We start from the raw sequence: 24,537 nt of genomic DNA on the forward strand, positions 1-24,537 counted from the left end.
AGACAACCTATGGTTTGCTAAAAGAGTTAATGTGGGGTATGTCAGGATAAGAATGGCTTCAATGCTTTTGACTTAAGCAAGAAGGTGATAGCATTTACTTGGCTAGAAATAAAGGTTCTGGAGGAAAAGGTAAAAGTTAAGTTTTTGACATATGCCTTAAATATAGGTTGAGATATGTCTTAAATATAGGTAGAAAATCTAAAATAGATATTTGAGTATACAGATCTAGAGTTACAGGAAAAAGGCAGTGCTAGAGGTTTAAGTACAGAAATAAGAATGGAGGAGAATCAGTAAGGTTGGAGTCACTGGGGTATCTGAATTTTATAAAAACCTCCCACTTTATTGTAATGTACTATCAGCAAATTTCATCCTAAGTGTTGAGGATAAAACAAGAAACCTGAGGAGAGAACTCCCAGAATACCAAAACATTATCCACATGATATATAAATATGTTGAAATTACCCTGTATAGTTTATTATGACAGAATTAACTTTTGACATAGAAGGATCTTCACCAATATTTGTTGGTAAAAACACACAATTTGAAATTAATTCTCTTCTTCTTCTTTCTTTCTCTTTTCCTTTCCTTTCCTTTTTTCCGCCCCCCCGCCCAATACTGGCAGTTGAATTCAGGGACATTCTTTATTTTTCACTTTTCATTTTGAGACAGGGTCTTGCTAAATTGCTGAAGCTGGCCTGGAACTTGTGATCCGCCTGCCTCAGCCTCCCAAGCAGTTGGGATTACAGGCATGTGCCTAGCACATTTTTGTCATCTTCTGAATAAAATGCTTCACTACAAGACATTCATACTAATGGTTAAGACCCATAAATGTATCTGACTCAAGTACTTTCTTTACTACATTTAAAATGAAAAGAATGGAAATATCAAAAAAAAAAGAAAGAAAACTATAAGAGAATTTTTTAATTGCTAATTTAAAAAAATTTAGTAATTCTTTTTAGATGTTGATGAACCTTAATTTTATTCATTTATTTACATGTGGTTCTGAGGATCAAACCCAATGCCTCACACATGCTAGGCAAGCACTCTAACACTGAGCTGCAACCCCAGCCCAATTGCTGATGCTTTAAAACTTTCTAAGGTAAGTATTTAGACCATTTTTAGGTTTTCTACTTTTCTAATATATGTATTCAAAACCAGTATTTCTTTTTGAGCAAATATTTTAAAATTCTCTAGTATTTTGGATTCAAAGGCTATTCAGAAGGATATTATGTAAGCATTTGGGGATTTTCCATGTTTTCTTTTAGCTATCATTTTATAAGTTATCATTCTGTAATTAGTTCTACTGTGGTTACAGTAACTGAATTCTTTTGATATTTGTCAAGAATTGCTCTATGGCTCAGTGTATTTACACTTTGGTAAATAATCCATGCACACTTGAAAATAGCATATGTTCTACAATTTCCAGGATCAGTACTTAGAGGTTAATTCTGTCAGTTGGATTGCTTATTTGTTTGTTTATTTGTTCATTCATTCAATAAATGAATCAAAATCTGAAAGTGTCTTTTTGGGTTTTTAAATTTGAGAATGAAACTAAAAGATGTATCATAAACTGCAGAAATACAGATATTATGGAAAATGAAGTTATATTACAGGTCTTAAAAGACATTCAACAATTGGGATTATTCCTCTCAGAACAAACAAACACACATATACCATTTGTCATTTCCTTGTGTAAATTTGAGTTATACCACGTTTCACAGTTAATAGCAAGCAGCTTACCTGACTTTCATCCTGTACCTCCATGCTGTATTGATCACCTGGCTGAACTTCTGCGACTTTCTCTCCAAGAAGGAAACCTAGACGAGTCATGAGTGTGTTTGCTGCCTCATCTACAGATGGAGGGGGGCCAAGTTCCTGTTCAGCATCACCTATAATGAGAAGGTGTTGCAAAATGTGAATCTTTCAAAATAACATAGTCTAGTTCTGCAACTATTTGTGCATTTAGTTCAATCACTTTCAGTTTTACATTCTAAATCCTAAATTATGAGATAAGTTGCTTTTCAATTTTAAAGATTATAATTTATCTATAGTTTACTGAGATTATCCTCAATTTATCTATTGGAAACACTTGAATTTGAAAAAAAAATGCTTTTGTTAACTTCCTGAATATAAAAAGTTTCCACTTCTTTGGCAGTTGTTCTTTCAATATAGTCCAAGTCTTGGGATCTAGTTCCCAGACACAATCACTACTTTGTTCAGATTCTTTTATCTTTTTTCCATGAAATAACTTCAAGCTTTTAAGTTTTAAGAATAGTACAAAGAACATATTTTTCCTCAACCATGTGGAAGTTACAAACATGATGTCCTATCATCTCCCAATGATATGTATTTCCCATAAATAAGGACATTCTCTTATAACCTAAAATACTAGGATAGAAATCAGAAAAATATTTCACATTATTATGACTTCATCAACAGACCTCAGCAAGTTTGAATACTTGCTTAGTAATGTCCTTTATTGTAGAAGGATCCAGTTTGGGCTTATGTAATTCATTTAGTTATCAACTCTCTTTTACCTCTTTTAATCTGGAAGAGTTCTTAAGTCTTAACTTTCATGACCTTGACATTTTTGAGGATTATAGGCCAGTTATTTTGAACAATAGTTCTCAATTAAAATTTAACTCTTGATTTTATTCCAATTAAGCATTTTTAGTAGAAATATCACAAATGTTCGGCTGTGTTTTGATCCCTTGGTTATGACAGTGTCTGCCAGCTTTTTCCACTCACATTATTTTTCCCTTTGTAATTAGTAAGTATTTTGCTGGGGACAGGGGTGAGACTGAAATTATGTAAAGGGTATCCTGCTCCTCAACATATTTTTTTGTAGTAAAATATAAATAATCAAATTTGTCCTTTTAACCATTTTTGTTACAATTTATTGACATTAAGTACGTTCACAAATGTACAACCATTGCCATTGTTCATTTTCAAAACTATTCATCATCCCCAAAACAAACTCTGTATCTATTAAACTATAGTTTTCCATTTCCTCTTTCACCAGTTCCTAGTGACTGCCATTTTACTTTCTGTCTCCACAAATTTGCATTTTCTAGGTCCCTGATATAAGTGGAATCATACAATATTTGTCCTTGGTATCCAGTTTACCTCAGCATGCTTTCAAAGTTCATCATTTTATAACATATATCAGAATTTATTGCTTTTAAGGCTAAATAATAGTCCATTGTATATACCACATTAAATTTATCCATTCGTATTTTTGAATATCTAAAACTGGCTATTTCTAGTCTTTACTTACTGTGAATAATGATAACATGAACACTTGTACAAAAGTATGTGTCTGTCTGGGTATGGTAGCATATGCCTGTAAAACCAGCTACTCAGGAGGCTGAGGTAGAAGGATCTAAAGTTTGAGGCCAGTCTGGGCAACTTAGAAAGACTGTCTCAAACTTAAAAGGGATGGGGACATAGCTCAATGGTAGAATGTCCCTTGGTTCAAACCCCAGTACCAAAAAAATAAAAAATCTGTCTGAATTCCTCCTCAACAAACTTTTGCTGAGTATTTTTAGCATCCATTAATGTTTCTTGGCTTGTCAAATAGTGATACTTCTTCTTCTTCTTATTATTATTATGTTTTGCAGTACTGGGGACTGAACCCTTTGGCATTCTACCACTGAGCCATATCCCCAGCCTTTCCCCCCGTCCCCCCAACTAAATCGCTGAGGCTGGCCTTGAGTTTGGGATCATCCTACCTTGGCCTCCCAAGTGACTGCTGTTACAAGTGTTTGCCACTGAGCCGGCAAAACACATTATTATTAGTATTAATTTAACATTATCTATCTATATCAGGATGAACTCATTGGTTTCTATTTTATTCACTGGGTTAAGATCTGTTTTATTTATTTGGTAAGTTCAATTTTTTTTTTTATAAATTTGGTTAGTGTAAGCCTCTTTAACTTGGCTTCTGTTACTATTTAATATATCCTTGTCATTTTCTGAACACTTCTTTGTTTTCTGGCATAAGATGCTTCAGGCTCATCCTGTACCCTCCCAAGCATGGAATCAGTCATTTTCTAAAGAAGTCCTGGTTCTTCTTAGGGGAGAAAGGTATTCAGAGTATCAAGAGCTGTGTACTAGGTATGCTCATTTTTATGGGGATATCATTTTCTCCAGTCCTCACTGGACTGTTAGGCAGTATTTGTATAACCATTTTGATTTGTAAACACACACACACACACACACACACACACACACACACATAGCGATGCCTAATTCCAATTCAATACCATAGGGTTAATAATAGAAGTTTTTTTTTTTTTTTTCCACCCGAAGTTGTAATTTTCTTCTACAAAAGTAAGAAACTTAATCTGTTCTCCCTACATGTAACAATGAGCCAGGGAACTAAAAATGATCTATTTATTATAAACGAAATGTGGAAAAATTTCTATAAAGTGAGTATGGGTTACATTAACTTAATTGATCATCAACCTTTTCTCAGGTTTTAAGTTCAGATGCATTTAATCTCATCTTGTAACAATTTACTGTAGCCCAGATCATATAGGACATTAGAAAATAATTTTTCATAGTCAATATGTCATTTTTGCACAACAAGTACTAGCTATGTATTAGCCTATATTAGGGACACTAAAACACAACAGCTTATAATTTACAATATTCAGTATTACACATTTAAACCATTCTAAATGCCAAGAAGTAAGATTTTCATTGTCATTGTCCACTTTAGCATTTATCTTAACTTCTTTACTGAAGTCATACCCTGAGGGTCAGAGGAAGGAAAATGTGTATTTTTATATACTAGCAATGAACTCAAACATTACATTTGTGGAAAATTTATATAAAACTCTTATTGAATTTATGTCAGAGGCCCTATTTTTATCTGTTTTATTTCCCCTCCAAGAGGCAACATAAATAGATATCTCAACCACAAAGCAGATAAGAATAGGTAGAGTTATTTTTATGTTATGAATATTTAACTTCACAAAGTTTTTTCAAAATTCCTTATTACTTGAAAAAAATGAAAAGATAAAACTGCTTTCTTCAAATTCCTGAATAAGCACTTCCTCCCTCCAATGGTTAGACTTGTCTTTCCCAAAATTTTCTCAACATAAATTCCAGATCTCTAAATAGTCTAGGGTTCCATTTGCTTTCTCCTGAAAAGTTATTCTGACAGTTGCCAAATATTTTCTAAGTACACGTTAACATTAGGTGTTGTCAGAACTCATATAACATGGAAGAGAGATATAGTCAATAACATAGGAAAGTTTATAATCTATATGGAAGGCAAGGTGGATTATTATTATGTGATTTATTTATTAGCACATACTTGTATAATACTTTATACAATTCAGTAGTCTAAATACTATAAATTAGTCATTACCAAGGACTAAGGTGAGATAAGGAGTGACTGACTATTAATGGATATAGGATTTGGGGGAAGGATGATGAAAATTATAGTGATAATTGCCCAACTCTGAATATATTAAGAATCACTGAAGTATACACTTTAAGAAGAGGGTGAATTTTATGGTAAATGAATTACATTTCAAAAAAGCTTTTATTAATATATATGAACACAACAACAGTATAGATAAAATCTGTAAAACCCCAATGGTAACATCTTAATCAGTTATTGAAACTGACACTGGCAGAATACTATTAACTAGACTAAAAATCTTATTCAAATTTTGCCAGGCTTTGTGTGAAATCATTTGTTGTTGGTAGTTTCTTTTCCCTTTTATCATATGCTTTGTTTGTGTATCTATGAAATTTAATCACTTGTATAGATATTCATACTGCATCAAGATACAGTGCATCAAGATACAGAGCAGTTCAGTCAACACTACGGAACTCCCTTGTGTTATCCCTTACTTACAACCGACTCCCCCTTCTCGAACCTCTGGAAACCATTAGTATGTTTCATATCTACGTAATTTTGTTATTTTAAGAAAGTAATATAGATGGAATTATACATTTGTAAACTTTTAAGATTGGCTTTTTAAACATTCAGCATAATTTGGATCCATCCAAATGGCTCCAGGTTCAGTAGTTCATTCCTCTTCATTTCTGAGTAATACACAGCATATTTACCTCCATCATTCATACTCTGAAGAACAACTGGGTTGTTTCAAGTTTCTGGACATTTTCAGTAACTGCTGTGAACACTTACAGTTTTGTATGAACATAACCTTCCATTTCTCTAAGATAAATACTGCAACTGCTGGATCATGTTCTTGCTGGGTGGATGTTACCCATGTTTAATTTTTTCAGTTTTCCAAACTGTTTTCCAGAGTGGTTGTACTATTTACCAGCAATCTGAGTGGTTCAATTTGCCATTCTTACATGCATGTAGTAATATATTAATGTGTTTTAAAATTTCCCAAATGGCTAATTATGTTGAATATTTTTTCATGTACTTAGCTGGTCTCTGTGCATGCTCTTCAGTGAATCAACTATCTTTTAAAAGATAAGTTTTTGTCTGTTTGTTTGCTTTTTACCAGGGACTCAACCCAGGGCACTCAATCACTGAGCCAAATACCCAGCACTCTTCTTAAATTTTTTTCTTTTGAGACAGGTTCTCACTAAGTTGCTGAGTCTAGCTTTAAACTCAGGATCCTCCTGCCTAAGCCTCCCAAATGGATGGGATTACAGGCTTGTGCCACTGAAACTGGCAAAAGATAAAAAAAAAATTCATGCTTATCTATGTAGTTGTGATTTCCATATTTCTTATTCCATTGTGTAAATGCAGATTTCTATCTGGTAACAATTTTCTTCTGCCTGAAGGAATATTGTCAATACTTCTTATAGTACTTCATGTTTGAAAATTTTGGAGGAAAATACTGTACAAGGAAGTTTCTTTTAAACAACTCAGTGGTTCTCAATCAGGGACGATTTTACTTCCAAGGGAACAATTTTACTCCCTGGTTCACCAGGTCAACTGGTGATAAATTCTTCCTGTGACTCAGAAAGTCTATTTTTGAAAGGTATTTTTCAAGGTATGAGAAAGAAACTGTAGTTTGATAGATTTTTGTCTAAGTACCCTAAAGATGTTGTTCTCACTTGTCTTTTGACTTGAATTCCCCACCCCCTACCCCAGAAGAAGTATGTTGCCATCTTTGTTTTTCTGTAATTATACAATCCTAGATAATCTGAAGGTTGACTTCAATAGATTGAGTTTACTTTTCATTATAAGAAATACTTTCCTGCTTATTTAGATGTTTGGTAATTTTTTATTAGATGGCAACATTGCATGTTTTTTAACCTTGGTGGTCACTGAAGGAAGGGGTTATTATTACTGGCATCTAGTATGTAGAGGTCAGGATGTTGCTAAATAATCCTATAATATACAGAATGACACCCCACAAGGAAGGGTTTTCCACGCCCACAAATCAATGATATTGAGGTGTAGAAACTCAGGAAACGTTATTTACTTTATCTTTTAATATTTGGCAAACTGGATGACTCAGTGGACAGCAGTAGGAAAACTAGTATCCAACCTTTTATTTCTGAGAATTCTAAGAGTTACTTCAGGGCTGGGAGTCTAGCTCAGTGGTGCAGCAAGGTCCTGAGTTCAGTCCCCAGAAAACACATACACGCATGCAGACACACACGCAGACACACACACACACACACACACACACACACACACAAAAGGAGTTACTTCAATTTCTGGATTACAATGAATTTTTAGTCTTTGGGCTATTTCCTTACCAAGTATGGGGTCTGTTTTCTGCACCATTAGATTCTGCCATAATCCTTCAGTTAGTGTGTGTAACAAGAGGGCTGGGGTTATATCAAGATATAGGACAACATAGATTGTCTTATTAACTATAATAATAGCTATTACCTATGGGGATGGATTATACAATAGGTACCAAATATTTCACATCATCACAACTGCCTTAAGAGGCAGGCATTCTATGACCACTTTGTGAATAAGGAAAATAAAGCACAAAAAGCTTAAGTAATTTACTCAAATTTATATGATGAGTAAGTGGCTAAACCAGGCAATCTGGTTCTAGAACTCAAGCTCTTGCCGTCCATGTTATAGGGTCATCCCAAACCTAATCAATGAACAAGCTGGTGGGCATTATTCCTTGCCTCCCCTCTGCCCAGTGTATTTGTTCAGAATGATCAAAGTTCCTCTTAAATTCTCTAATCAATTATTTTACTTTTCTTTTGCCTATCTATGACAATTCATGCAATGTGAAGAGGGTTTCACTTTGAAAACCAAACACACTCATTTTAGATATGCTCCTAAACAAAGATAGAGCTTTCCTTGAGTGGAATTATACTGTGACTTCCTTAACTAATAATGAAGAAGTTGGAGTATGATAAATCAAAAATATGGTGGAAAGGCTGCTGTAAAATAATCTCTGTGAGACTGTCATACATAAAATACATCAGCATTCATACATTATGCTGATTAAAACTATTTAAATTAATAGCTCTTTTTTTTTCTTCTTTTCTCTTTTTTTATTGTAAACAAATGGAATACATGTTGTTTCTCTGTACATGGAGCAAAGGCATACCATTTTTGTAATCATAAATTTACATAGGGTAATGTTGTTTGATTCATTCTGTTATTTTTTCCCTTTCCCCCACCCCTCCCACCCCTCTTTTCCCTTAATACAGTCCTTCCTTCCTCCATTCTTGCACCCCTCCCACCCCCATTACGTGTCATCTCTGCTTATCAGTGAGATCATTCGTCCTTTGGTTTTTTGAGATTGGCTTATCTCACTTAGCATGATATTCTCCAATTTCATCCATTTGCTTGCAAATGCCATAATTTTATTATTCTTTATACCTGAGTAATATTCCATTGTTATTACATACCACAGTTTCTTTATCCATTCATCAATTGAAGGACATCTTTTATTTTCACTGTTTGGAAGCAGTATGTTTAGGAATGATGTTTTGCAACCATAACTCTGGGTAAAGAATGCAGTACCACAAAGATTAAGAGATTCTTTACGGACTTTGAAACATTTATTTATTTTCCTACAATACTAATCATGGATTACACCTTGACTATAAGTTGCTAAACCTTATATCTCCTTGGGAAAACATAGCACTACTGAGTGATTATGGCAGTCCATGGAGGTTTCTTTTCTGCTTTCACCTCTTCCACCTTAGCTTCCTCCTCATGGGTCAGTTCACTGTCCCACCCACCCTTATTATCCAACCCTGGTCTCCCACTCTTCCCCCTTCCTGCATGTTCCTCTTTCCCCCTCAGTTGCCTTATGCCTGCAATGACTAAAGACTTGCTCAAAGTTCAACTCCCTATAATACTGCTTGATGTGGACAATGGTGTGACTGAAATGATGAAATGTCACTCTTCATCTGGCTACTTATGCATGTGAAGGAAGTTAGTAGTATTGCTGGAAAGAAATAAGTATCAGTTAAGAAGATGTGCAAAGAGAGTGATACGCATATAAACTTTCAAGCCTTAGCTATCTATGATCACTGATAAACTGAAAGAGGACATTAGCATCTCTATGACCAACAGCACAGCTGCCTGTATCCCCTTTTCCCCCCAAATCACCTTTACGCTGGTGGTCCCTACTGATCAGTGTAGCTCTCTCTTTGGAAAGAGATCAGGGAAATATGAGAGTACAGAGGCTCGGGCTCAGGCTCAGGTAGCAGGGTATATGCTTCCCCAACTCAACCAAGCAGGCCATCACTATTGCTGGCATTCTCCAAATCATCGAGCTTGTTGAACAGATCTGTGTGGTCATACTGGAGACTCTCCCAATACTTCTTTTTTTAATTGGAAGCAAATTTATTTCTCTGGTTTCCTGAACAAGAATCAAACTTCAAGAACACTAAATAAGGAAAAGAAAACCAGTAAGTAGTGCTGGAGGAGATGGATTTAAAAAAGACAAAATGAGACATTTTGGATGGGGGCGTACAACATTTTCATGAGATACAAAAAGCAAAAGTGATTCTAAGACAAGCATAAGGGCTATTTGCAAGAGTCCAGAGTAGAACCCAGATGGGCATCTGCTGTCTTGCATTTCCAACCTCAGAGTGGAAAGGTGACTAACCACAAAGTCTGACTCCCTGTGTGTGTGGGAATTGATCACTTAAAAAGAAAGCAAGAGCTGAGCAGGGTTCCTTCCACTCTTCATTTTCCAAAAACAATTGCAGGAACATGGAAATAAAATCGCACATGGTTTGCACCCACCAGTCATTAAAAATGCAGGATCCAAGCAGAGGTGGGGGATCCCTGTGTAATAATCCCAATATGTGATATAATGCTTCATTCCTAAACCATTCCTACAGTCCCTTCTCTATACTGCATCCTGTATAATCTCTTAACCTATGCAAGGAGCTATAGAACTCTGGAACCAAAGAGTTACAAATTCAGCCTCTTACAGAACGTGTTATTTTCACAAATTGAAAAGCAGTCCTATAAGTTAGAAGCTGAGTTCCTATTTCCCAGAATCTACAATGATGTCCCTCCCTGAACTACAGTAACCCAATTCCAAGAAAATATTTCACAAATTAAATGACCCCATGTGATTGAGTTTTAAAAGACAATTCAAACATCTCCCATTAACGAATCTTGGAAGGACAACCTTTAAAAGTGGATTTTGTTACTTAATATGCATGTATGACTATGGTTTAAGGAATCCCACTATTCTCTATAATTATAATGCACCAATAAGAAAGAGAAAGAAAAGTAAGTTTTGGGGGAGCAGGAAAACTCACTGCTGGCAACATAATAGCCAAAGAGAGAACACGCACTATATCAGTTTGTGTTTTTCATTTCCTTTTTGCTTTCTTATAAGTGCCTAGAATACTTTTTCAATACTTTCCACTTGAGATAAAATTCATAGGTTTTTGGACAGGCTATTGTGGCTAAAGAATTTTACCAAGCTTCCCAGAAGGGAGACCACTGAAATATAAACCCCAGTGCACTGATGGACAGATGATGCTCTGCAGAAACCTGTCTCCCACTAAGACCTCTCTGGAATTTTCCACAATTGGTTCAAAACCCTCCAGAGACTGACATCAATGGTCAGTTCTCAGGGGAATCGAGTATCTGCCCTTCCCTGGCAGGCCCTACATTTAAGGCATTTACCTTTTTGGTTTGAGGAAGATGACAGGACAGGGCAGAAACAAGTCTTGGCTCCTTCAGGGTACCCTGAAGATTCAGTCTTTCCTTTCTCTTACTTTTCTCTATTTTAAGGACCTCAGTGGTCTCTGGGGTTCAAAACCAAAACCACTATTTACAGCAAAGCATCAACTAGGTACGGCTAACATGTCCCTACAGGAAGTCCCATCCCTGAGACCAAAGAAGGTGCTGTTGACCTCATTCCCCAAGGGGGACACCTGTTCCTGATCTAGGCCCCACTCTCCCTTCTTCTCCTCCAGCTCAGTCTCTGCCACGTTCTAGGCATTTTCTATAGAAAGATCTGCTAGTCCACATACACAGGAGCCAGTTGGTTCCTTTTGGCACTGACCACTTGGTTGAAGAGCCGAAGAGGTGCTTTGGGAAAACCAAGTGGCCACTGCACACCAGTACTCCTGGAGCATCTTCGACAGGACCTGGATAAGCACCAGGCAGTTGGACTACCACTTGAGGGGATCATCATTAAGACCAAGCATGTTCTGGGACTTGAAGTTGCTAAGCTCTTCCACCACCTGTGTGTGCCACTCTTTCTGGTCCTCCACACCCCGGTCTGGCAGATCTCAGCCAGCGTTGATCATGCTGGTTCCTTCGATAGAGGCTCTTCAGGAACTGGGTAGATTTTGTCCTCTGCCAATAGCAGGAAGCTGCTGTCCTTGACCTTCTCCAGAAGAGCTTTGGCTTCCTCCACCACTCAGTTCTTCATCTGATGACTCTCCAAGGTGGACCCTCTTGTAGCGAGGATCCAGAAAGGTGGCCATGTTGAGAAACATGTCTATCTGGGGTCTCCTGGAGGGTCTTGGACAGCTCTTTGGCAATGACCTCTTTGGCCATGGTGATCTTCTTGAAGTGGGTTTCCTTGATGTTGAGCGTAGTGTTCAGGAGCATATGCAGCAGCAGCTTTACCATGCTGATGATAAGTTACCTGGAGGTGGACAGCATCTCAACCATTTGCTTGAAGTGCTGCAGGAGATCCACCAGGCCCCTCAGTGGTGGTCCACTTGGTGGCCTCCAACATCAGATGGTGGTTGTTGCTGTTCTCCATCAGGATGCTGGAGATGAGGAACTGCTGCTCCGTCAGGCACTGCAACTTGGCCAGTGTGCTTCCCCACCAGAACATGCAGCTGCTCACCAGCATACAGTGTGCCATGTTGTGCTGCTTCTGCTTCTCATAGAGCATGTACATGGCCACCGGGAAATGCTGGAAATACTACACCAGTTTGTGGCACCATGACAGAAGGCCACCCAGCTTGGGCAGCTGGAAGCCTGTTGGATGCCCAGCAAGGAGCATGCCTTTGCAATGTCCTTCTTGAAGTTTGGGGTGGCTCCAAAGACCTTGGTGCTGATGCCCCATTCAGCGAACACCTCGTAGAGCATGCACGTGATGGTTTCTAACACACTCTTGGGCACCACAAAGGTCTTCTGGCACCTGAAGGGCACCAACAGGCCGATGGGGGAACCGAGGCCCAGGAAGTGGGCTGCCTACATCTCGTAGGCAGGGTTCTGCTTCTTACTCTGCCACAGCTCCAACAAGATGCCGCACCATGAGGCATCCACCAGGTCCTTTGGAATGGCCTCCCACGCCACACTGTACTTCTCAGGTATAGCCTTGCTAGAGAAGAATTTGCTGCTGGGCAGTTCATACCTCAGGTGGGCTGTGTTCAGTAGCATACTTAATGGGCTTGTCCACAAAGGCCAGGTACTTCCTCTTGCAGATGAGCCCCAACATGGCTGCCATGAGTTCCTGTTGCTTCTTGCCCTTGAAGCCATGGCCCGATTTGACAGGCAGTGAGTTCAGCACAGGCTACTGCTGCGAGGACTACTCCAGCTTGAGTATGGAGAAGGTGGTGGCAAACGCTTCCCCCATCTGCTCCGCGTTGCTCTTGACAAACTCACAGAATTCCTCAGGTTGATTGTTCTTCAGATGACAATACAGGTTGAAGGTGTTTCCTGAATAGGTGATCTGAGCCATGCAGATGGGATGGATTTTCTTCTGCTGCATGATGCATCCTTCCATGTTGGAGTCAAAGCCAAAATACTTCCACACTTGGCTCTTGGTGTGGGTGTGGGCCACTAACTTCAGGTCTCCCTGGGAGCTAGTGAGAACTTTATTCTCCATTGCTGCTACGCTGGGATCTGCACTCCAGGGTCTGCACTCATTCGTGGGGACCTGCTTGCTGGCTTCAGGAAGCCCCTGTGGCAGCCACACAGCAGCTGTACCAACAGCACCATGGGTCCCCACTGCATACACCCGTAGGACAATGCATGCCACAAAGGCTACCTGGATGCCCTGGCTGTGACATGGCCAACACTTCTGTGCTCTCCCAATACCTTTTGAAGGCATGACCATCTCTTAAAGACCTAAGTTGTCAAGTTCTCCAGTCATCTTTGCAGATGATCAGGCCTATGCCATTCAAGGATAGTATATGCCATTCCACAACCAAAATTGACCAAACTGTACCAGTTGGCAATGCAACAGTCTCATTTTCCCATCATGTGTGGCAACAATGGATTCAGCAGCATTGAATCCAGTTCTTTAGAGGTAAAAAGCTACTGGGCAGGTTTGTATGTATCTGCTCAGACTACTTCTCATGAACTCACCATTCAAAATACTTTGATTAGCTGCATGATCCAGATTCAAGGTGCTAAAAGTGATGAGATCCAGGTATCTGTGATGTAGATCAAAATCACAAACCCTATGGAAGGATCTACTGACAGGCTAGTTACCGTTGTTGGATCTCATGCCAGTAGTAGCCTGGCTCACTGTCTAATCAATTTCAAGTTTTCTTTGGAGACTAGAGGCAATGGGGAGCAGCTGAAACAGTGCAGATTTATTCAGAGTCCCTTTCTATTGTTCACCACCACCCATTATACATTTGTGTTGATTCAGTTGATTCCAGGTTTTAAATAGTTGATAAATCTTCAATTTTGTTTTATGAGCTTTCCCTGTTTTTTCTCAATTAAATTTTTTTCTCATGAAATTTACTGTTAGTCATGGAAATGTTAAGAGTGGAATATAATACATTTTAGTTTAGTTCTGTAATATAAAGAATTTTTCAAAAAAATTAAAAGATGGAATTGGGTGTGGTGGTGCACACCTGTAATCCCAGCTACTTGGGAGGTTAAGGCAGGAGATTCCCAAATTCAAAGACAGCCTAGGCAACTTAGCAAGACCCTGTCTGAAAATGAGATCTTTAAAAAGGGTTGGGGACATAGTTCAGAGGTAGAACGCCCCTGGATTCAGTCCCAGTATGAAAAAAACAAACAAAAGAAAACCCCAGAAACAGGATTATGTTGTGACTATGAGTTCATAAATCTTATATCTCCTTGGGAAAACACTGCACTATTGAGTGATTACAGTAATCCATGGAGAACCCAGTCTTTAGGCAGATTTTAACACTACCAGAAACAGTTCTACACATAATCATCTTACTTAGTCTAAGTGCCACTGAATATTTCAAATACCATGATGGTATTTTCAATAACTGATGACAGATCAATATGATATCTCTATGAAAAATGAATCCTATCCATAAAAAAATAATTCCAGATGGATTATATAGGTGCAAATGTGAAAAACCAATTAGGCTTCTAGAATATAATCTTTATAATGAAGAACCAGGCAAAGATTTCTTAAACAAGACACAAAAGGCACTCTCTAGAGAAGATAAGATTAGCAAAATGAGGTTCATTAATAAGACACAAGAGAGAAAAAGGCAAGTTGTACAGTGAGAAAAGATCTGTAATTCATATAAACAACAAAGGACTATATCCAGAAACTATAAAGACCTTCTACAAATTAATAAGACAAAAACAGAGAACAAAAGCAAATATCAAAACATCCAATAAGGATATTAAAAGGTATTCAATGTAATTGGAAAATGTACATCAAAACCATAGTGATACCACTACACATTTACACTGCAGAATGGTACATCATACAAACATCTAACAAAGTGTTCCTTTACCTTATATTGGTAAGGAACACCAGCACTGCTGTGCTGGTGGGAATGTAAATTGGTAGCATGAAATTCACAAAAATATTTGGTTTTTTAAAGATGAACAGACTGAAACTCTATGACTCATAAGTCCACTACTAGTTACATACCCAAAAGAAAAGTATACCTAGATATATCAAAAGACATGTGAAGAATGGGCATGGCAATGCATGCCTACAATCCCAGTAATCCAGGAGGCTGAGGCAGGAGGATCACAAGTTTAAGGACAGCCTCAGCAACGTAGCAAGATCCCAACACAAAAACTAAAAAGTAAAAAGGGCTGAGGATGTAGCTCTGTGGTAGAGAGTCCATGGGTTCAATTCCCGGTACCAAAAAACAAACAAAAAAACCCAGTAAATAACAAGCATTTGAGTACTCATAGAACTTTTCATAAGAGCCCAAACTGAAAATGGCCATCAACAGTGGACAAACAATATCAGCAATAAAAATCCTCACAAATATTGTGTTGAACAAAAAAAGAATAGACTCAAAAGAATACATAGTAAAGGATTTCACATATAAAATTCAAAAAGTGATGATGGCTGTCAGAATAGTGTTGTTTTTATAGGAGGTGGATAAGGACACAGAGGAAGCCTAAGGGAAGCTTCTGAAGTGCTGATGAGGTTCTGTATGTTGATTTAGGTTGTACCTATATGGGTATGTTCACAAAATTTACTATTTGGGCATCATTCTTTTTTTTTTTAATATACCTTAATTTTTTATTTATGTATGTGGTGCTGAGGACTGAACCTTGTGCCTCACACACACTAGGCAAGCGCTCCACCACTGAGCCACAACACTTGCCCCCTGGGCACCATTCTTTATTTGTTTTTCCCTAATTTTAAAAAATTACAGAAAATATATTAGGGACACAGGACACTGACCTTGAGTTTGAAGCAAGTCACAACATTTGTTTTTTCTTTTTTATTTGAAGAAAGAAGTTCAGAGTTATAAACAAAGAAATAATGTCATATGTATTTGAAATTTTGGTACTTATTTAAGTTGTTCAAACCAGGGATATTAATTAAATATCAGCAAACTTAATACCCTAAAATTTTAGGTCATCTATTTAAGGTTCCTGTTCTAATCAAAGCCATAAATCCATAAATCAAAGACTTAAAGGAAATTACATGTGAAATAGTTTGTGGTTTAAAGGGATCATCAACTAATGAAAATCTGCATTTTAAATGGGATTTTTAGAGATTCTGTGGAAATGACAGCCAGAAGTTCTCAATTCCTCTTCTGCACTGAAAGACTGCACTGAAAGAAGACAACTGCAAAAACAAAACAAAATAAATCCCCCACAAAACAAAACACAACAACAACTAGCGACACTAGGAAGATACACTGGAAGCTGAAGGCTGATGTGAACAGGTATGAGGCCTCATTTCCTGTGATGCACACCAGGGAAAAGTCAGGGGACAAGAGCAAGGCAAGTAGCAAAAATCTTACATTTCTCCAGCTTCCTGGCTGACAGATGCTGGCAGATTCATTTGGAGAAAAAGACTATCTACTAAATGTGGTCCTTGGAGATAAAAACCATTCCTATAGTCAAGTCATTATTGGAATTCAAGGTGGAATTAGATGTCAAGTGAAATTTCTATTCTTCTGAAATTGGTAAACAGGGTCCAAAGGGCAAAGGACAAGAGGTATTAGTGACTTTACATTCTCAGTAGTGACCTCTGGGACTACCTTTCCCTCTGCTAGCTTAAGATGTTCATTTCAGTAGGAATGGCAATACAATTCTCACTTTCCCATCTAATTTATGCCTTCTAATATGCATGGGGAGTTCATGCCTGTAGACTCCAAAGTCTATATAGCATTCTAGTTCATCTACCCTCCACTTGTTTAACTATAAACAGTGAGAACAATGAGCTAGATTATGATGATGACCAACAGCAGGAGGACAGAAACTTTACCAACATGAATCTTGGTAAAATTCAACTACCAAAAGATCACCAAGAAATACAGGCATCAAGTCCAAAATAAGGGGAAAGAAAGAAAGCAAGGGGAGGGGAGGGAGGGAAGAAGGGAGGGAGGAGAAAAGAAAAGAAAAGGGGGGCACATTCCATCAAAATAGAACAAAGATCAGTGAAGTAAAGGAAGGGGATTGAGGGGTAAGGAGGAGGGATGGGATAAAATTTGATCTAACTTTTCTATGTACATATATGAACATATTACAGTCAGTCTCACCATTATGTATATCCGTAAGGCACCAGTTTAAAAAAAAAAACTATAAGTAAATAGCAGAAAGATCAGTAGAGTATATGAAAGGGAATGGGGTAGGCAGGAGGGGGGAGTACTGGGAACAGAATTAGAGCAACTTATATTCCATGCTTTTATAATTATGTCAAAATGAATTCTAATGTTATATATAACTAAAAAGAACTAACAAAAAGAAAAGAAAGATATAGTCAACAATAAATCACAGATACTTATATAAGAAATATCTTTATTTATTCTCCTTCGTCCACACCCAAGAAAAATAAACAGAAAGAAAAGGAGGGGCTGTAACAGTGACAAACTAAGTAGGAATGTACATACCCCTCTAATTCTGACCCAAATCTCCAGTGCTTAACACATAGAAAGCATTCAAGAAGTATCTGTTGAGGCAGGGGTAGTGGCACACAGCTGTATTCCCAGCAACTTGGGGGCTGAGGCAGGAAGATCCAAAGTTTGAGACTGGCCTGGGCAACTTAGTGAGACCCTGTCTCAAAGTGTAAAACAGAAAAAAAAAAAAAAAAAAAAAAAAAACGGGCTGGGAATATAGTGTAGTGATGGAGCACCCCTAGATTCAATCCCTAGTTGCCCCCCAACAGAGAAGTATCTGTTGAATGCATGAACAAAATAATTTTTAGAGAAGGATATAACCAGAGCTGACTATAAGAAAGGCTGTTCTGACAGCAATGTGGACAATGGATTAGAGGAGGGTGAGGCAAAAAGACTAGGAATTTCCTCAACTTCATAAAGATGTAAGCTATATATCAATCAAATCTTCCTTCTTACCTTTTATTTATCTATTTATTTTTTTACATTTTTATTTTTTTATTTCCATTTATTTTTATTGTAAACAAATGGGATACAAGTTGTTTCTCTGTTTGTACATGGCGTAAAGGCATACCATTTGTGTAATCATAAATTTACATAGGGTAATGCTGTTTGATTCATTCTGTTATTTTTTCCCTTCCCCCCCACCCCTCCCACCCCTCTTTTCCCTCTATACAGTCCTTCCTTCCTCCATTCTTGCCCCCCTCCCTAACCCTAACTCTAATCCTAACACTAACCCCTCCCACCCCCCATTATGTGTCATCATCCACTTATTAGCGATATCATTCGTCCTTTCGTTCTTGAGATTGGCTTATCTCATTTAGCATGATATTCTCCAGTTTCATCCATTTGCCTGCAAATGCCATAATTTTATCATTCTTTATGGCTGAGTAATATTCCATTGTATATATATATCACAGTTTCTTTATCCATTCATCAATTGAAGGACATCTAGGTTGGTTCCACAATCTGGCTATTGTGAACTGAGCAGCTATGAACAATGATGTGGCTGTCTCTCTGTAATATGCTGATTTTAAGTCCTTTGGGTATAGGCCAAGGAGTGAAATAGCTGGGTCAAATGGTGGTTCCATTCCAAGTTTTCTAAGGAGTCTCCACACTGCTTTCCAGAGTGGCTGCACTAATTTGCAGCCCCACCAGCAATGTAAGAGTGTACCTTTCTCCCCACATCCTCGCCAACACCTGTTGTTGCTTGTATTCTTGATAATCGCAATTCTAATTGGGGTGAGATGGAATCTTAGGGTGGTTTTGATTTGCATTTCTCTTATTACTAGAGATGTTGAACATTTTTCCATATGTTTGTTGATTGCGTGTAGATCTTCTTCTGTGAAGTGTCTATTCATTTCCTTAGCCCATTCGTCGATTGGATTATTTGCATTCTTGGTGTAGAGTTTTTTGAGTTCTTTATAGATTCTGGAGATTAGCGCTGTATCTGAAGTATGATTGGCAAAGATTTTCTCCCACTCTGTAGGCTCTTTCTTCGCATTGCTGATAGTTTCCTTTGCTGAGAGAAAGCTTTTTAGTTTGAATCTATCCCAGTTATTGATTCTTGCTTTTATTTCTTGTGCTATGGGAGTCCTGTTGAGGAACTCTGGTCCTAAGCCGACATGTTGAAGCTCTGGACCTACTTTTTCTTCTATAAGATGCAAGGTCTCTGGTCTGATTCCGAGGTCCTTAATCCATTTTGAATTTAGTTTCGTGCATGGTGAGAGATATGGGTTTAGTTTCATTCTGTTGCATATGGATTTCCAATTCTCCCAGCACCATTTGTTGAAGAGGTTATCTTTTCTCCATTGCATATTTTTGGCCCCTTTGTCTAGTATGAGAAAATTGTATTTATTAGGGTTTGTGTCCGTGTCCTCTATTCTGTACCATTGATCCACCTTTCTATTTTGGTACCAATACCATGCCGTTTTGTTGCTATTGCTTTGTAGTAGAGTTGAAGATCTGGTATTGCGATACCCCCTGCTTCACTCTTTCTGCCAAGGATTGCTTTAGCTATTCTGGGTTTTTTATTCTTCCAGATGAATTTCATAACTGCTTGCTCTATTTCTGTAAGGTACATCATTGGGATTTTAATTGGAATTGCACTGAATTTGTATAGCACTTTTGGTAGTATGACCATTTTGAAAATATTAATTCTTCCTATCCAAGAACATGGGAGATCTTTCCATCTTCTAAGGTTTTCTTTAATTTCTTTCTTTAGTGTTCTGTAGTTCTCATTGTAGAGGTCTTTCACCTCTTTTGTGAGATTGATTCCCAAGTATTTTATTTTTTTCGATGCTATTGTGAATGAGGTAGTTTTCCTAAATTCTCTTTCTGAAGATTCATCACTTATGTATAAAAATGCCTTAGATTTATGTGCATTGATCTTATATCCTGCTACTTTACTGAATTCACTTATGAGATCTAAAAGTTTTCTGGTGGAATTTCCTGGTTCCTCTAAGTATATAATCATATCATCAGCAAATAGGGATAGTTTGAGTTCTTCTTTTCCTATTCATATCCCTTTAATTTCTTTGGTCTGTCTAATTGCTCTGGCTAGAGTTTCAAGGACGATATTGAAAGAAGTGGTGAAAGAGGGCATCCCTGCCTTGTTCCAGTTTTGAGGGGGAATGCTTTCAGCTTTTCACCATTTAGAATGATATTAGCCATGGGCTTAGCATAGATGGCCTTTACAATGTTAAGGAATGTTCCCACTATCCCTATTCTTTCTAGTGTTTTGAGCATGAAGGGGTACTGTATTTTATCAAATGCTTTTTCTGCATCTATTGAAATAATCATGTGTTTCTTGACTTTAAGTCTATTGATATGGTGAATTACATTTATTGATTTCCTGATGTTGAACCAACCTTGCATCCCTGGGATGAAACCCACTTGATCATGGTGCACTATCTTTTTAATATGTTTTTGTATGCAATTTGCTAAAATTTTGTTGAGAATTTTTGTGTCGATGTTCATTAAGGATATTGGTCTGAAATTTTCTTTCCTCAATGTGTCTCTGTCTGGTTTAGGTACCAGGGTAATATTGGCTTCATAGATTGAGTTTGGGAGGGTTCCCTCCTCTTCTATTTTATGGAATACTTTGAGGAGTATTGGAATGAGCTCTTCTTTAAAGGTTTTGTAGAACTCGGCTGAGAACCCATCTGGTCCTGGACTTTTCTTTGTTGGTAGGCTTTTGATGACTTCTTCTATTTCATTACTTGAAATTGGTCTATTTAAATTGTGTATGTTCTCCTCATTCAGTTTAGGCAATTCATATATCTCTAGAAACTTGTTGATGTCTTCGAAATTTTCTATTTTGTTGGAGTATAGATTTTCGAAATAGCTTCTAATTATGTTTTGTATTTCCCTTGTGTCTGTTGTGATATTTCCTTGTTCATTCCAAATTTTAGTGATTTGGGTTTTCTCTCGTCTTCTCTTTGTTAGTGTGGCTAAAGGTTTATCAATTTTGTTTATTTTTTCAAAGAACCAACTATTTATTTTGTCAATTTTTTGTATTGTTTCTTTTATTTCAATTTCGTTGATTTCAGCTCTCAGTTTAACTATTTCCTGTCTTCTACTACTTTTGGTGTTGGTCTGTTCTTCTTTCTCTAGGGCTTTGAGCTGTAGTGTTAGGTTGTTTATTTGTTGAGTTTTACTTCTTTTATTGAATGCGCTCCATGAAATAAATCTTCCTCTAAGTACTGCTTTCATAGTGTCCCAGAGATTTTCATATGATGTTTCTTTGTTCTCATTTACCTCTAAGAATTTTTTAATTTCCTTCCTAATATCTTCTGTTATCCATTCATCATATAATAGCATATTGTTTAATCTCCAGGTGTTGGAGTAGTTTCTGTTTTTTTACTCTTTCATTTATTTCTAACTTCAATCCATTATGATCTGATAGAATACAAGGTAGTGTCTCTATCTTCTTGTATTTGCTAACATTAGCTTTGTGGCATAATATATGGTCTATTTTAGAGAAGGATCCATGTGTTGCTGAGAAGAAAGTGTATTCGCTCTTGGTGGATGGTATATTCTATAAATGTCTGTTAAGTCTAAATTATTGATTGTGTTATTGAGATCTATGGTTTCTTTGTTCAATTTTTGTTTGGAAGATCTGTCCAGTGGTGAGAGAGGCGTGTTAAAATCACCTAGTATTATTGTGTTATGGTCTATTTGGTTTCTAAAATTGAGAAGGATTTGTTTGACATACATGGATGAGCCACTGTTTGGGGCATAGATGTTTATGATTGTTATATCTTGCTGATTTATGCTTCCCTTAAGCAGTATGAAATGTCCTTCTTTATCCCTTCTGACTAACTTTGGCTTGAAGTCCACATTATCTGAAATGAGGATGGATACTCCAGCTTTTTTGCTGAGACCATGTGCATGGTATGTTTTTTCCCATCCTTTCACCTTTAGTCTATGGGTATCTCTTTCTATGAGGTGAGTCTCTTGCAGGCAACATATTGTTGGATCTTTCTTTTTAATCCAATCTGTCAGTCTATGTCTTTTGATTGATGAATTCAGGCCATTAACATTCAGGGTTATTATTGAGATATGATTTATATTCCCGGTCATTTGGTTCATTTTTAAAATTTTATTTATTTATTTATTTTGACACAACTTGGTTCCTCCTTTATTTGACAGTTCCTTTAGGATAATTCCTCCCTTTGCTGATTTGCTTCTTTGTTTATATCCATTCCCTCCTTTATCTTTCGCTCATAAAGCTTTTGGATCTTGTCTTGTAAGTGATTTGAACACCTGCCAGGGGGTTCTGGTGGAATCTTGATTTCATCAGGCGACATGTTCAGGACCCTTTCAGAAAAGGAGGCAACTAGTTCTTGGGGATCTCGCTTCTCTACTTCTGTGTTATCCTTTGGGTCATCATCCTCCGGTTTTTCAGTCTCTGAATCATCATCTTCCGACGGTTTGCTGTTCTCATCCTCCTCTTCTTCATAACCATCTTCATCACCCCCTAGGCGAGAAAAGTCATCCTTTCCATAGGCATCAGACACCAATCCACCTTTTTCTTCAGCTGCACTGCCCACAGCTTCGACTCCAGCCTCGCCATCAGACTCGGGTTCTGAATCTTCGGTGTAAACCGCCAGAGACGACAGAACGTTCTTCTTCCCCGCCATTTTATTCCCACAGCCTGGGCGTGGCTCAGGACTATGACTCAAAGACGCCAACTCCCGTGAGGATAGGACACTTCTTCCGTATCCCAGGACCCCTTCTTACCTTTTAAATAGCAACACTGTTCCTTCTATTTGTTTTAGTTTTCTGTTACTACAACTAAATACCTAAGTCTTGGTAATTTATAAAGACTAGAATTTTATTTGGCTCATGGTTCTGGAAACTGAGAATTTACAGAGCATGGCACTGGCATGTAGTTGGCATCTAGTGAGGGCCTTCCTGCATATCATAACATGGCAGAAGGCAAAACACAGTAAGACACAGAAAGTGTGCTGATCCAGGTCTCATCTTTTTCTTATAAAGCCATTAATGTCATCAAAAGGACCCCACCCCTATGACCTCATCTAATTCTAATTACCTCTCAAAGGACTCACCTCCAAATACCATAAACACATGAATTTGGGAATTAAATTTCCAGCACATGGAATTTGGGGGGGACACATTCAATCATAGCACTATATGAAGTGCATAAAATTGCATTTTAGATCTTATTGTCTGCTGTCCTTAAGGAAAGGTGACATAAAAGATAATCTTTTCTCTTTTAAAAATTCAAACTCACACTTTCAGATGTGTTTTCCCCACTGGTTATCAAACATATTCAGTACTCTTCCAACAATAAACCACTTCATCACTCTTATATCAGTTAACAACTAAAGTGAACCATTACAGATAGATAAGTCAATGTATATAATAAATATTTAACAAATTAAAGGAAGTACTAGGAAGCATAGAGAAGAAAGAAACTTGCCTTGGGAAGGTGGAATGAAGATGGAGAGAATTCTTGGAGGAAATTATATTTGAAATTAATATAATAGATGAGTTTGACATTTTTAGCAGTAGACTGAAGGAAAAAGAACAAAATTTGCAGATTCATATTCTGTCTGACCAATTCAACACAAATACAGAACTCGAAGATGAAAAACTGACTAAATGCAGCATATTTAATGTTGTAAAAGAGTGTTTTAAGTTTATTTTTTGAACAATATTTATAGTAGTAGTACTACTACTATTAGTAGTAATATTAACAATAGCTCCAAAGGATGAATGATATCACTAATAAGTGAATGATGACACATAATAGGGGGTGGGAGGGGTTAGTGTTAGGGTTAGAGTTAGGGTTAGGGAGGGGGGCAAGAATGGAGGAAGGAAGGACTGTATAGAGGGAAAAGAGGGGTGGGAGGGGTGGGGGGGAAGGGGAAAAATAACAGAATGAATCAAACAACATTACCCTATGTAAATTTATGATTACACAAATGGTATGCCTTTACGCCATGTACAAACAGAGAAACAACATGTATCCCATTTATTTACAATAAAAATAAAAACAATAGCTAACATTTATTGAGATAGCACTGCCTGGTATATTTCCTAGTACATTATATATATTGAATCATTTCTTATTACAATATTCGTATCTTACAGATAGCAAAAATGAGGTACATAAAGATTAAGTTCTTGCTTGCTCATGATTCAGAATGAGTTAAGTAACAGTCAACATTTGAGTCCAGGTTGTCTAGTTCCTTAGCCTATGCTCTTAGCCATTTCATCACTCTGCTAAGAAACATGTGCTTATTAACTACAAATATTCTCTATGGTTATTTTATTTATTTTTATCTTTAACATAATCCAGAAGAATTATCTGATGATAGAAAATGATAGACA

The 24,537-nt window shown here is 37.4% G+C and overlaps 1 protein-coding gene and 2 pseudogenes across 1 annotated transcript in view; 1 reads left to right on the top strand and 2 right to left on the bottom strand.

Moving 5' to 3' along the window:
- The window catches only part of Tanc2 (tetratricopeptide repeat, ankyrin repeat and coiled-coil containing 2), a 476,564-nt gene that overhangs the window by 241,074 nt on the left and 210,953 nt on the right, over window positions 1-24,537 (bottom strand). The window contains 1 exon segment of the mRNA XM_047542811.1: window positions 1,741-1,889. Within this exon segment, the coding sequence (XP_047398767.1) occupies window positions 1,741-1,889 (149 nt within the window).
- Window positions 9,326-14,042, top strand: LOC124981057 (poly(rC)-binding protein 2-like; annotated as a pseudogene).
- LOC124981058 (E3 SUMO-protein ligase ZBED1-like) lies at window positions 11,245-13,250 on the bottom strand (annotated as a pseudogene).

Source organism: Sciurus carolinensis, chromosome 3 (assembly GCF_902686445.1).
Source record: "Sciurus carolinensis chromosome 3, mSciCar1.2, whole genome shotgun sequence".
Lineage (NCBI taxonomy): Eukaryota > Metazoa > Chordata > Mammalia > Rodentia > Sciuridae > Sciurus > Sciurus carolinensis.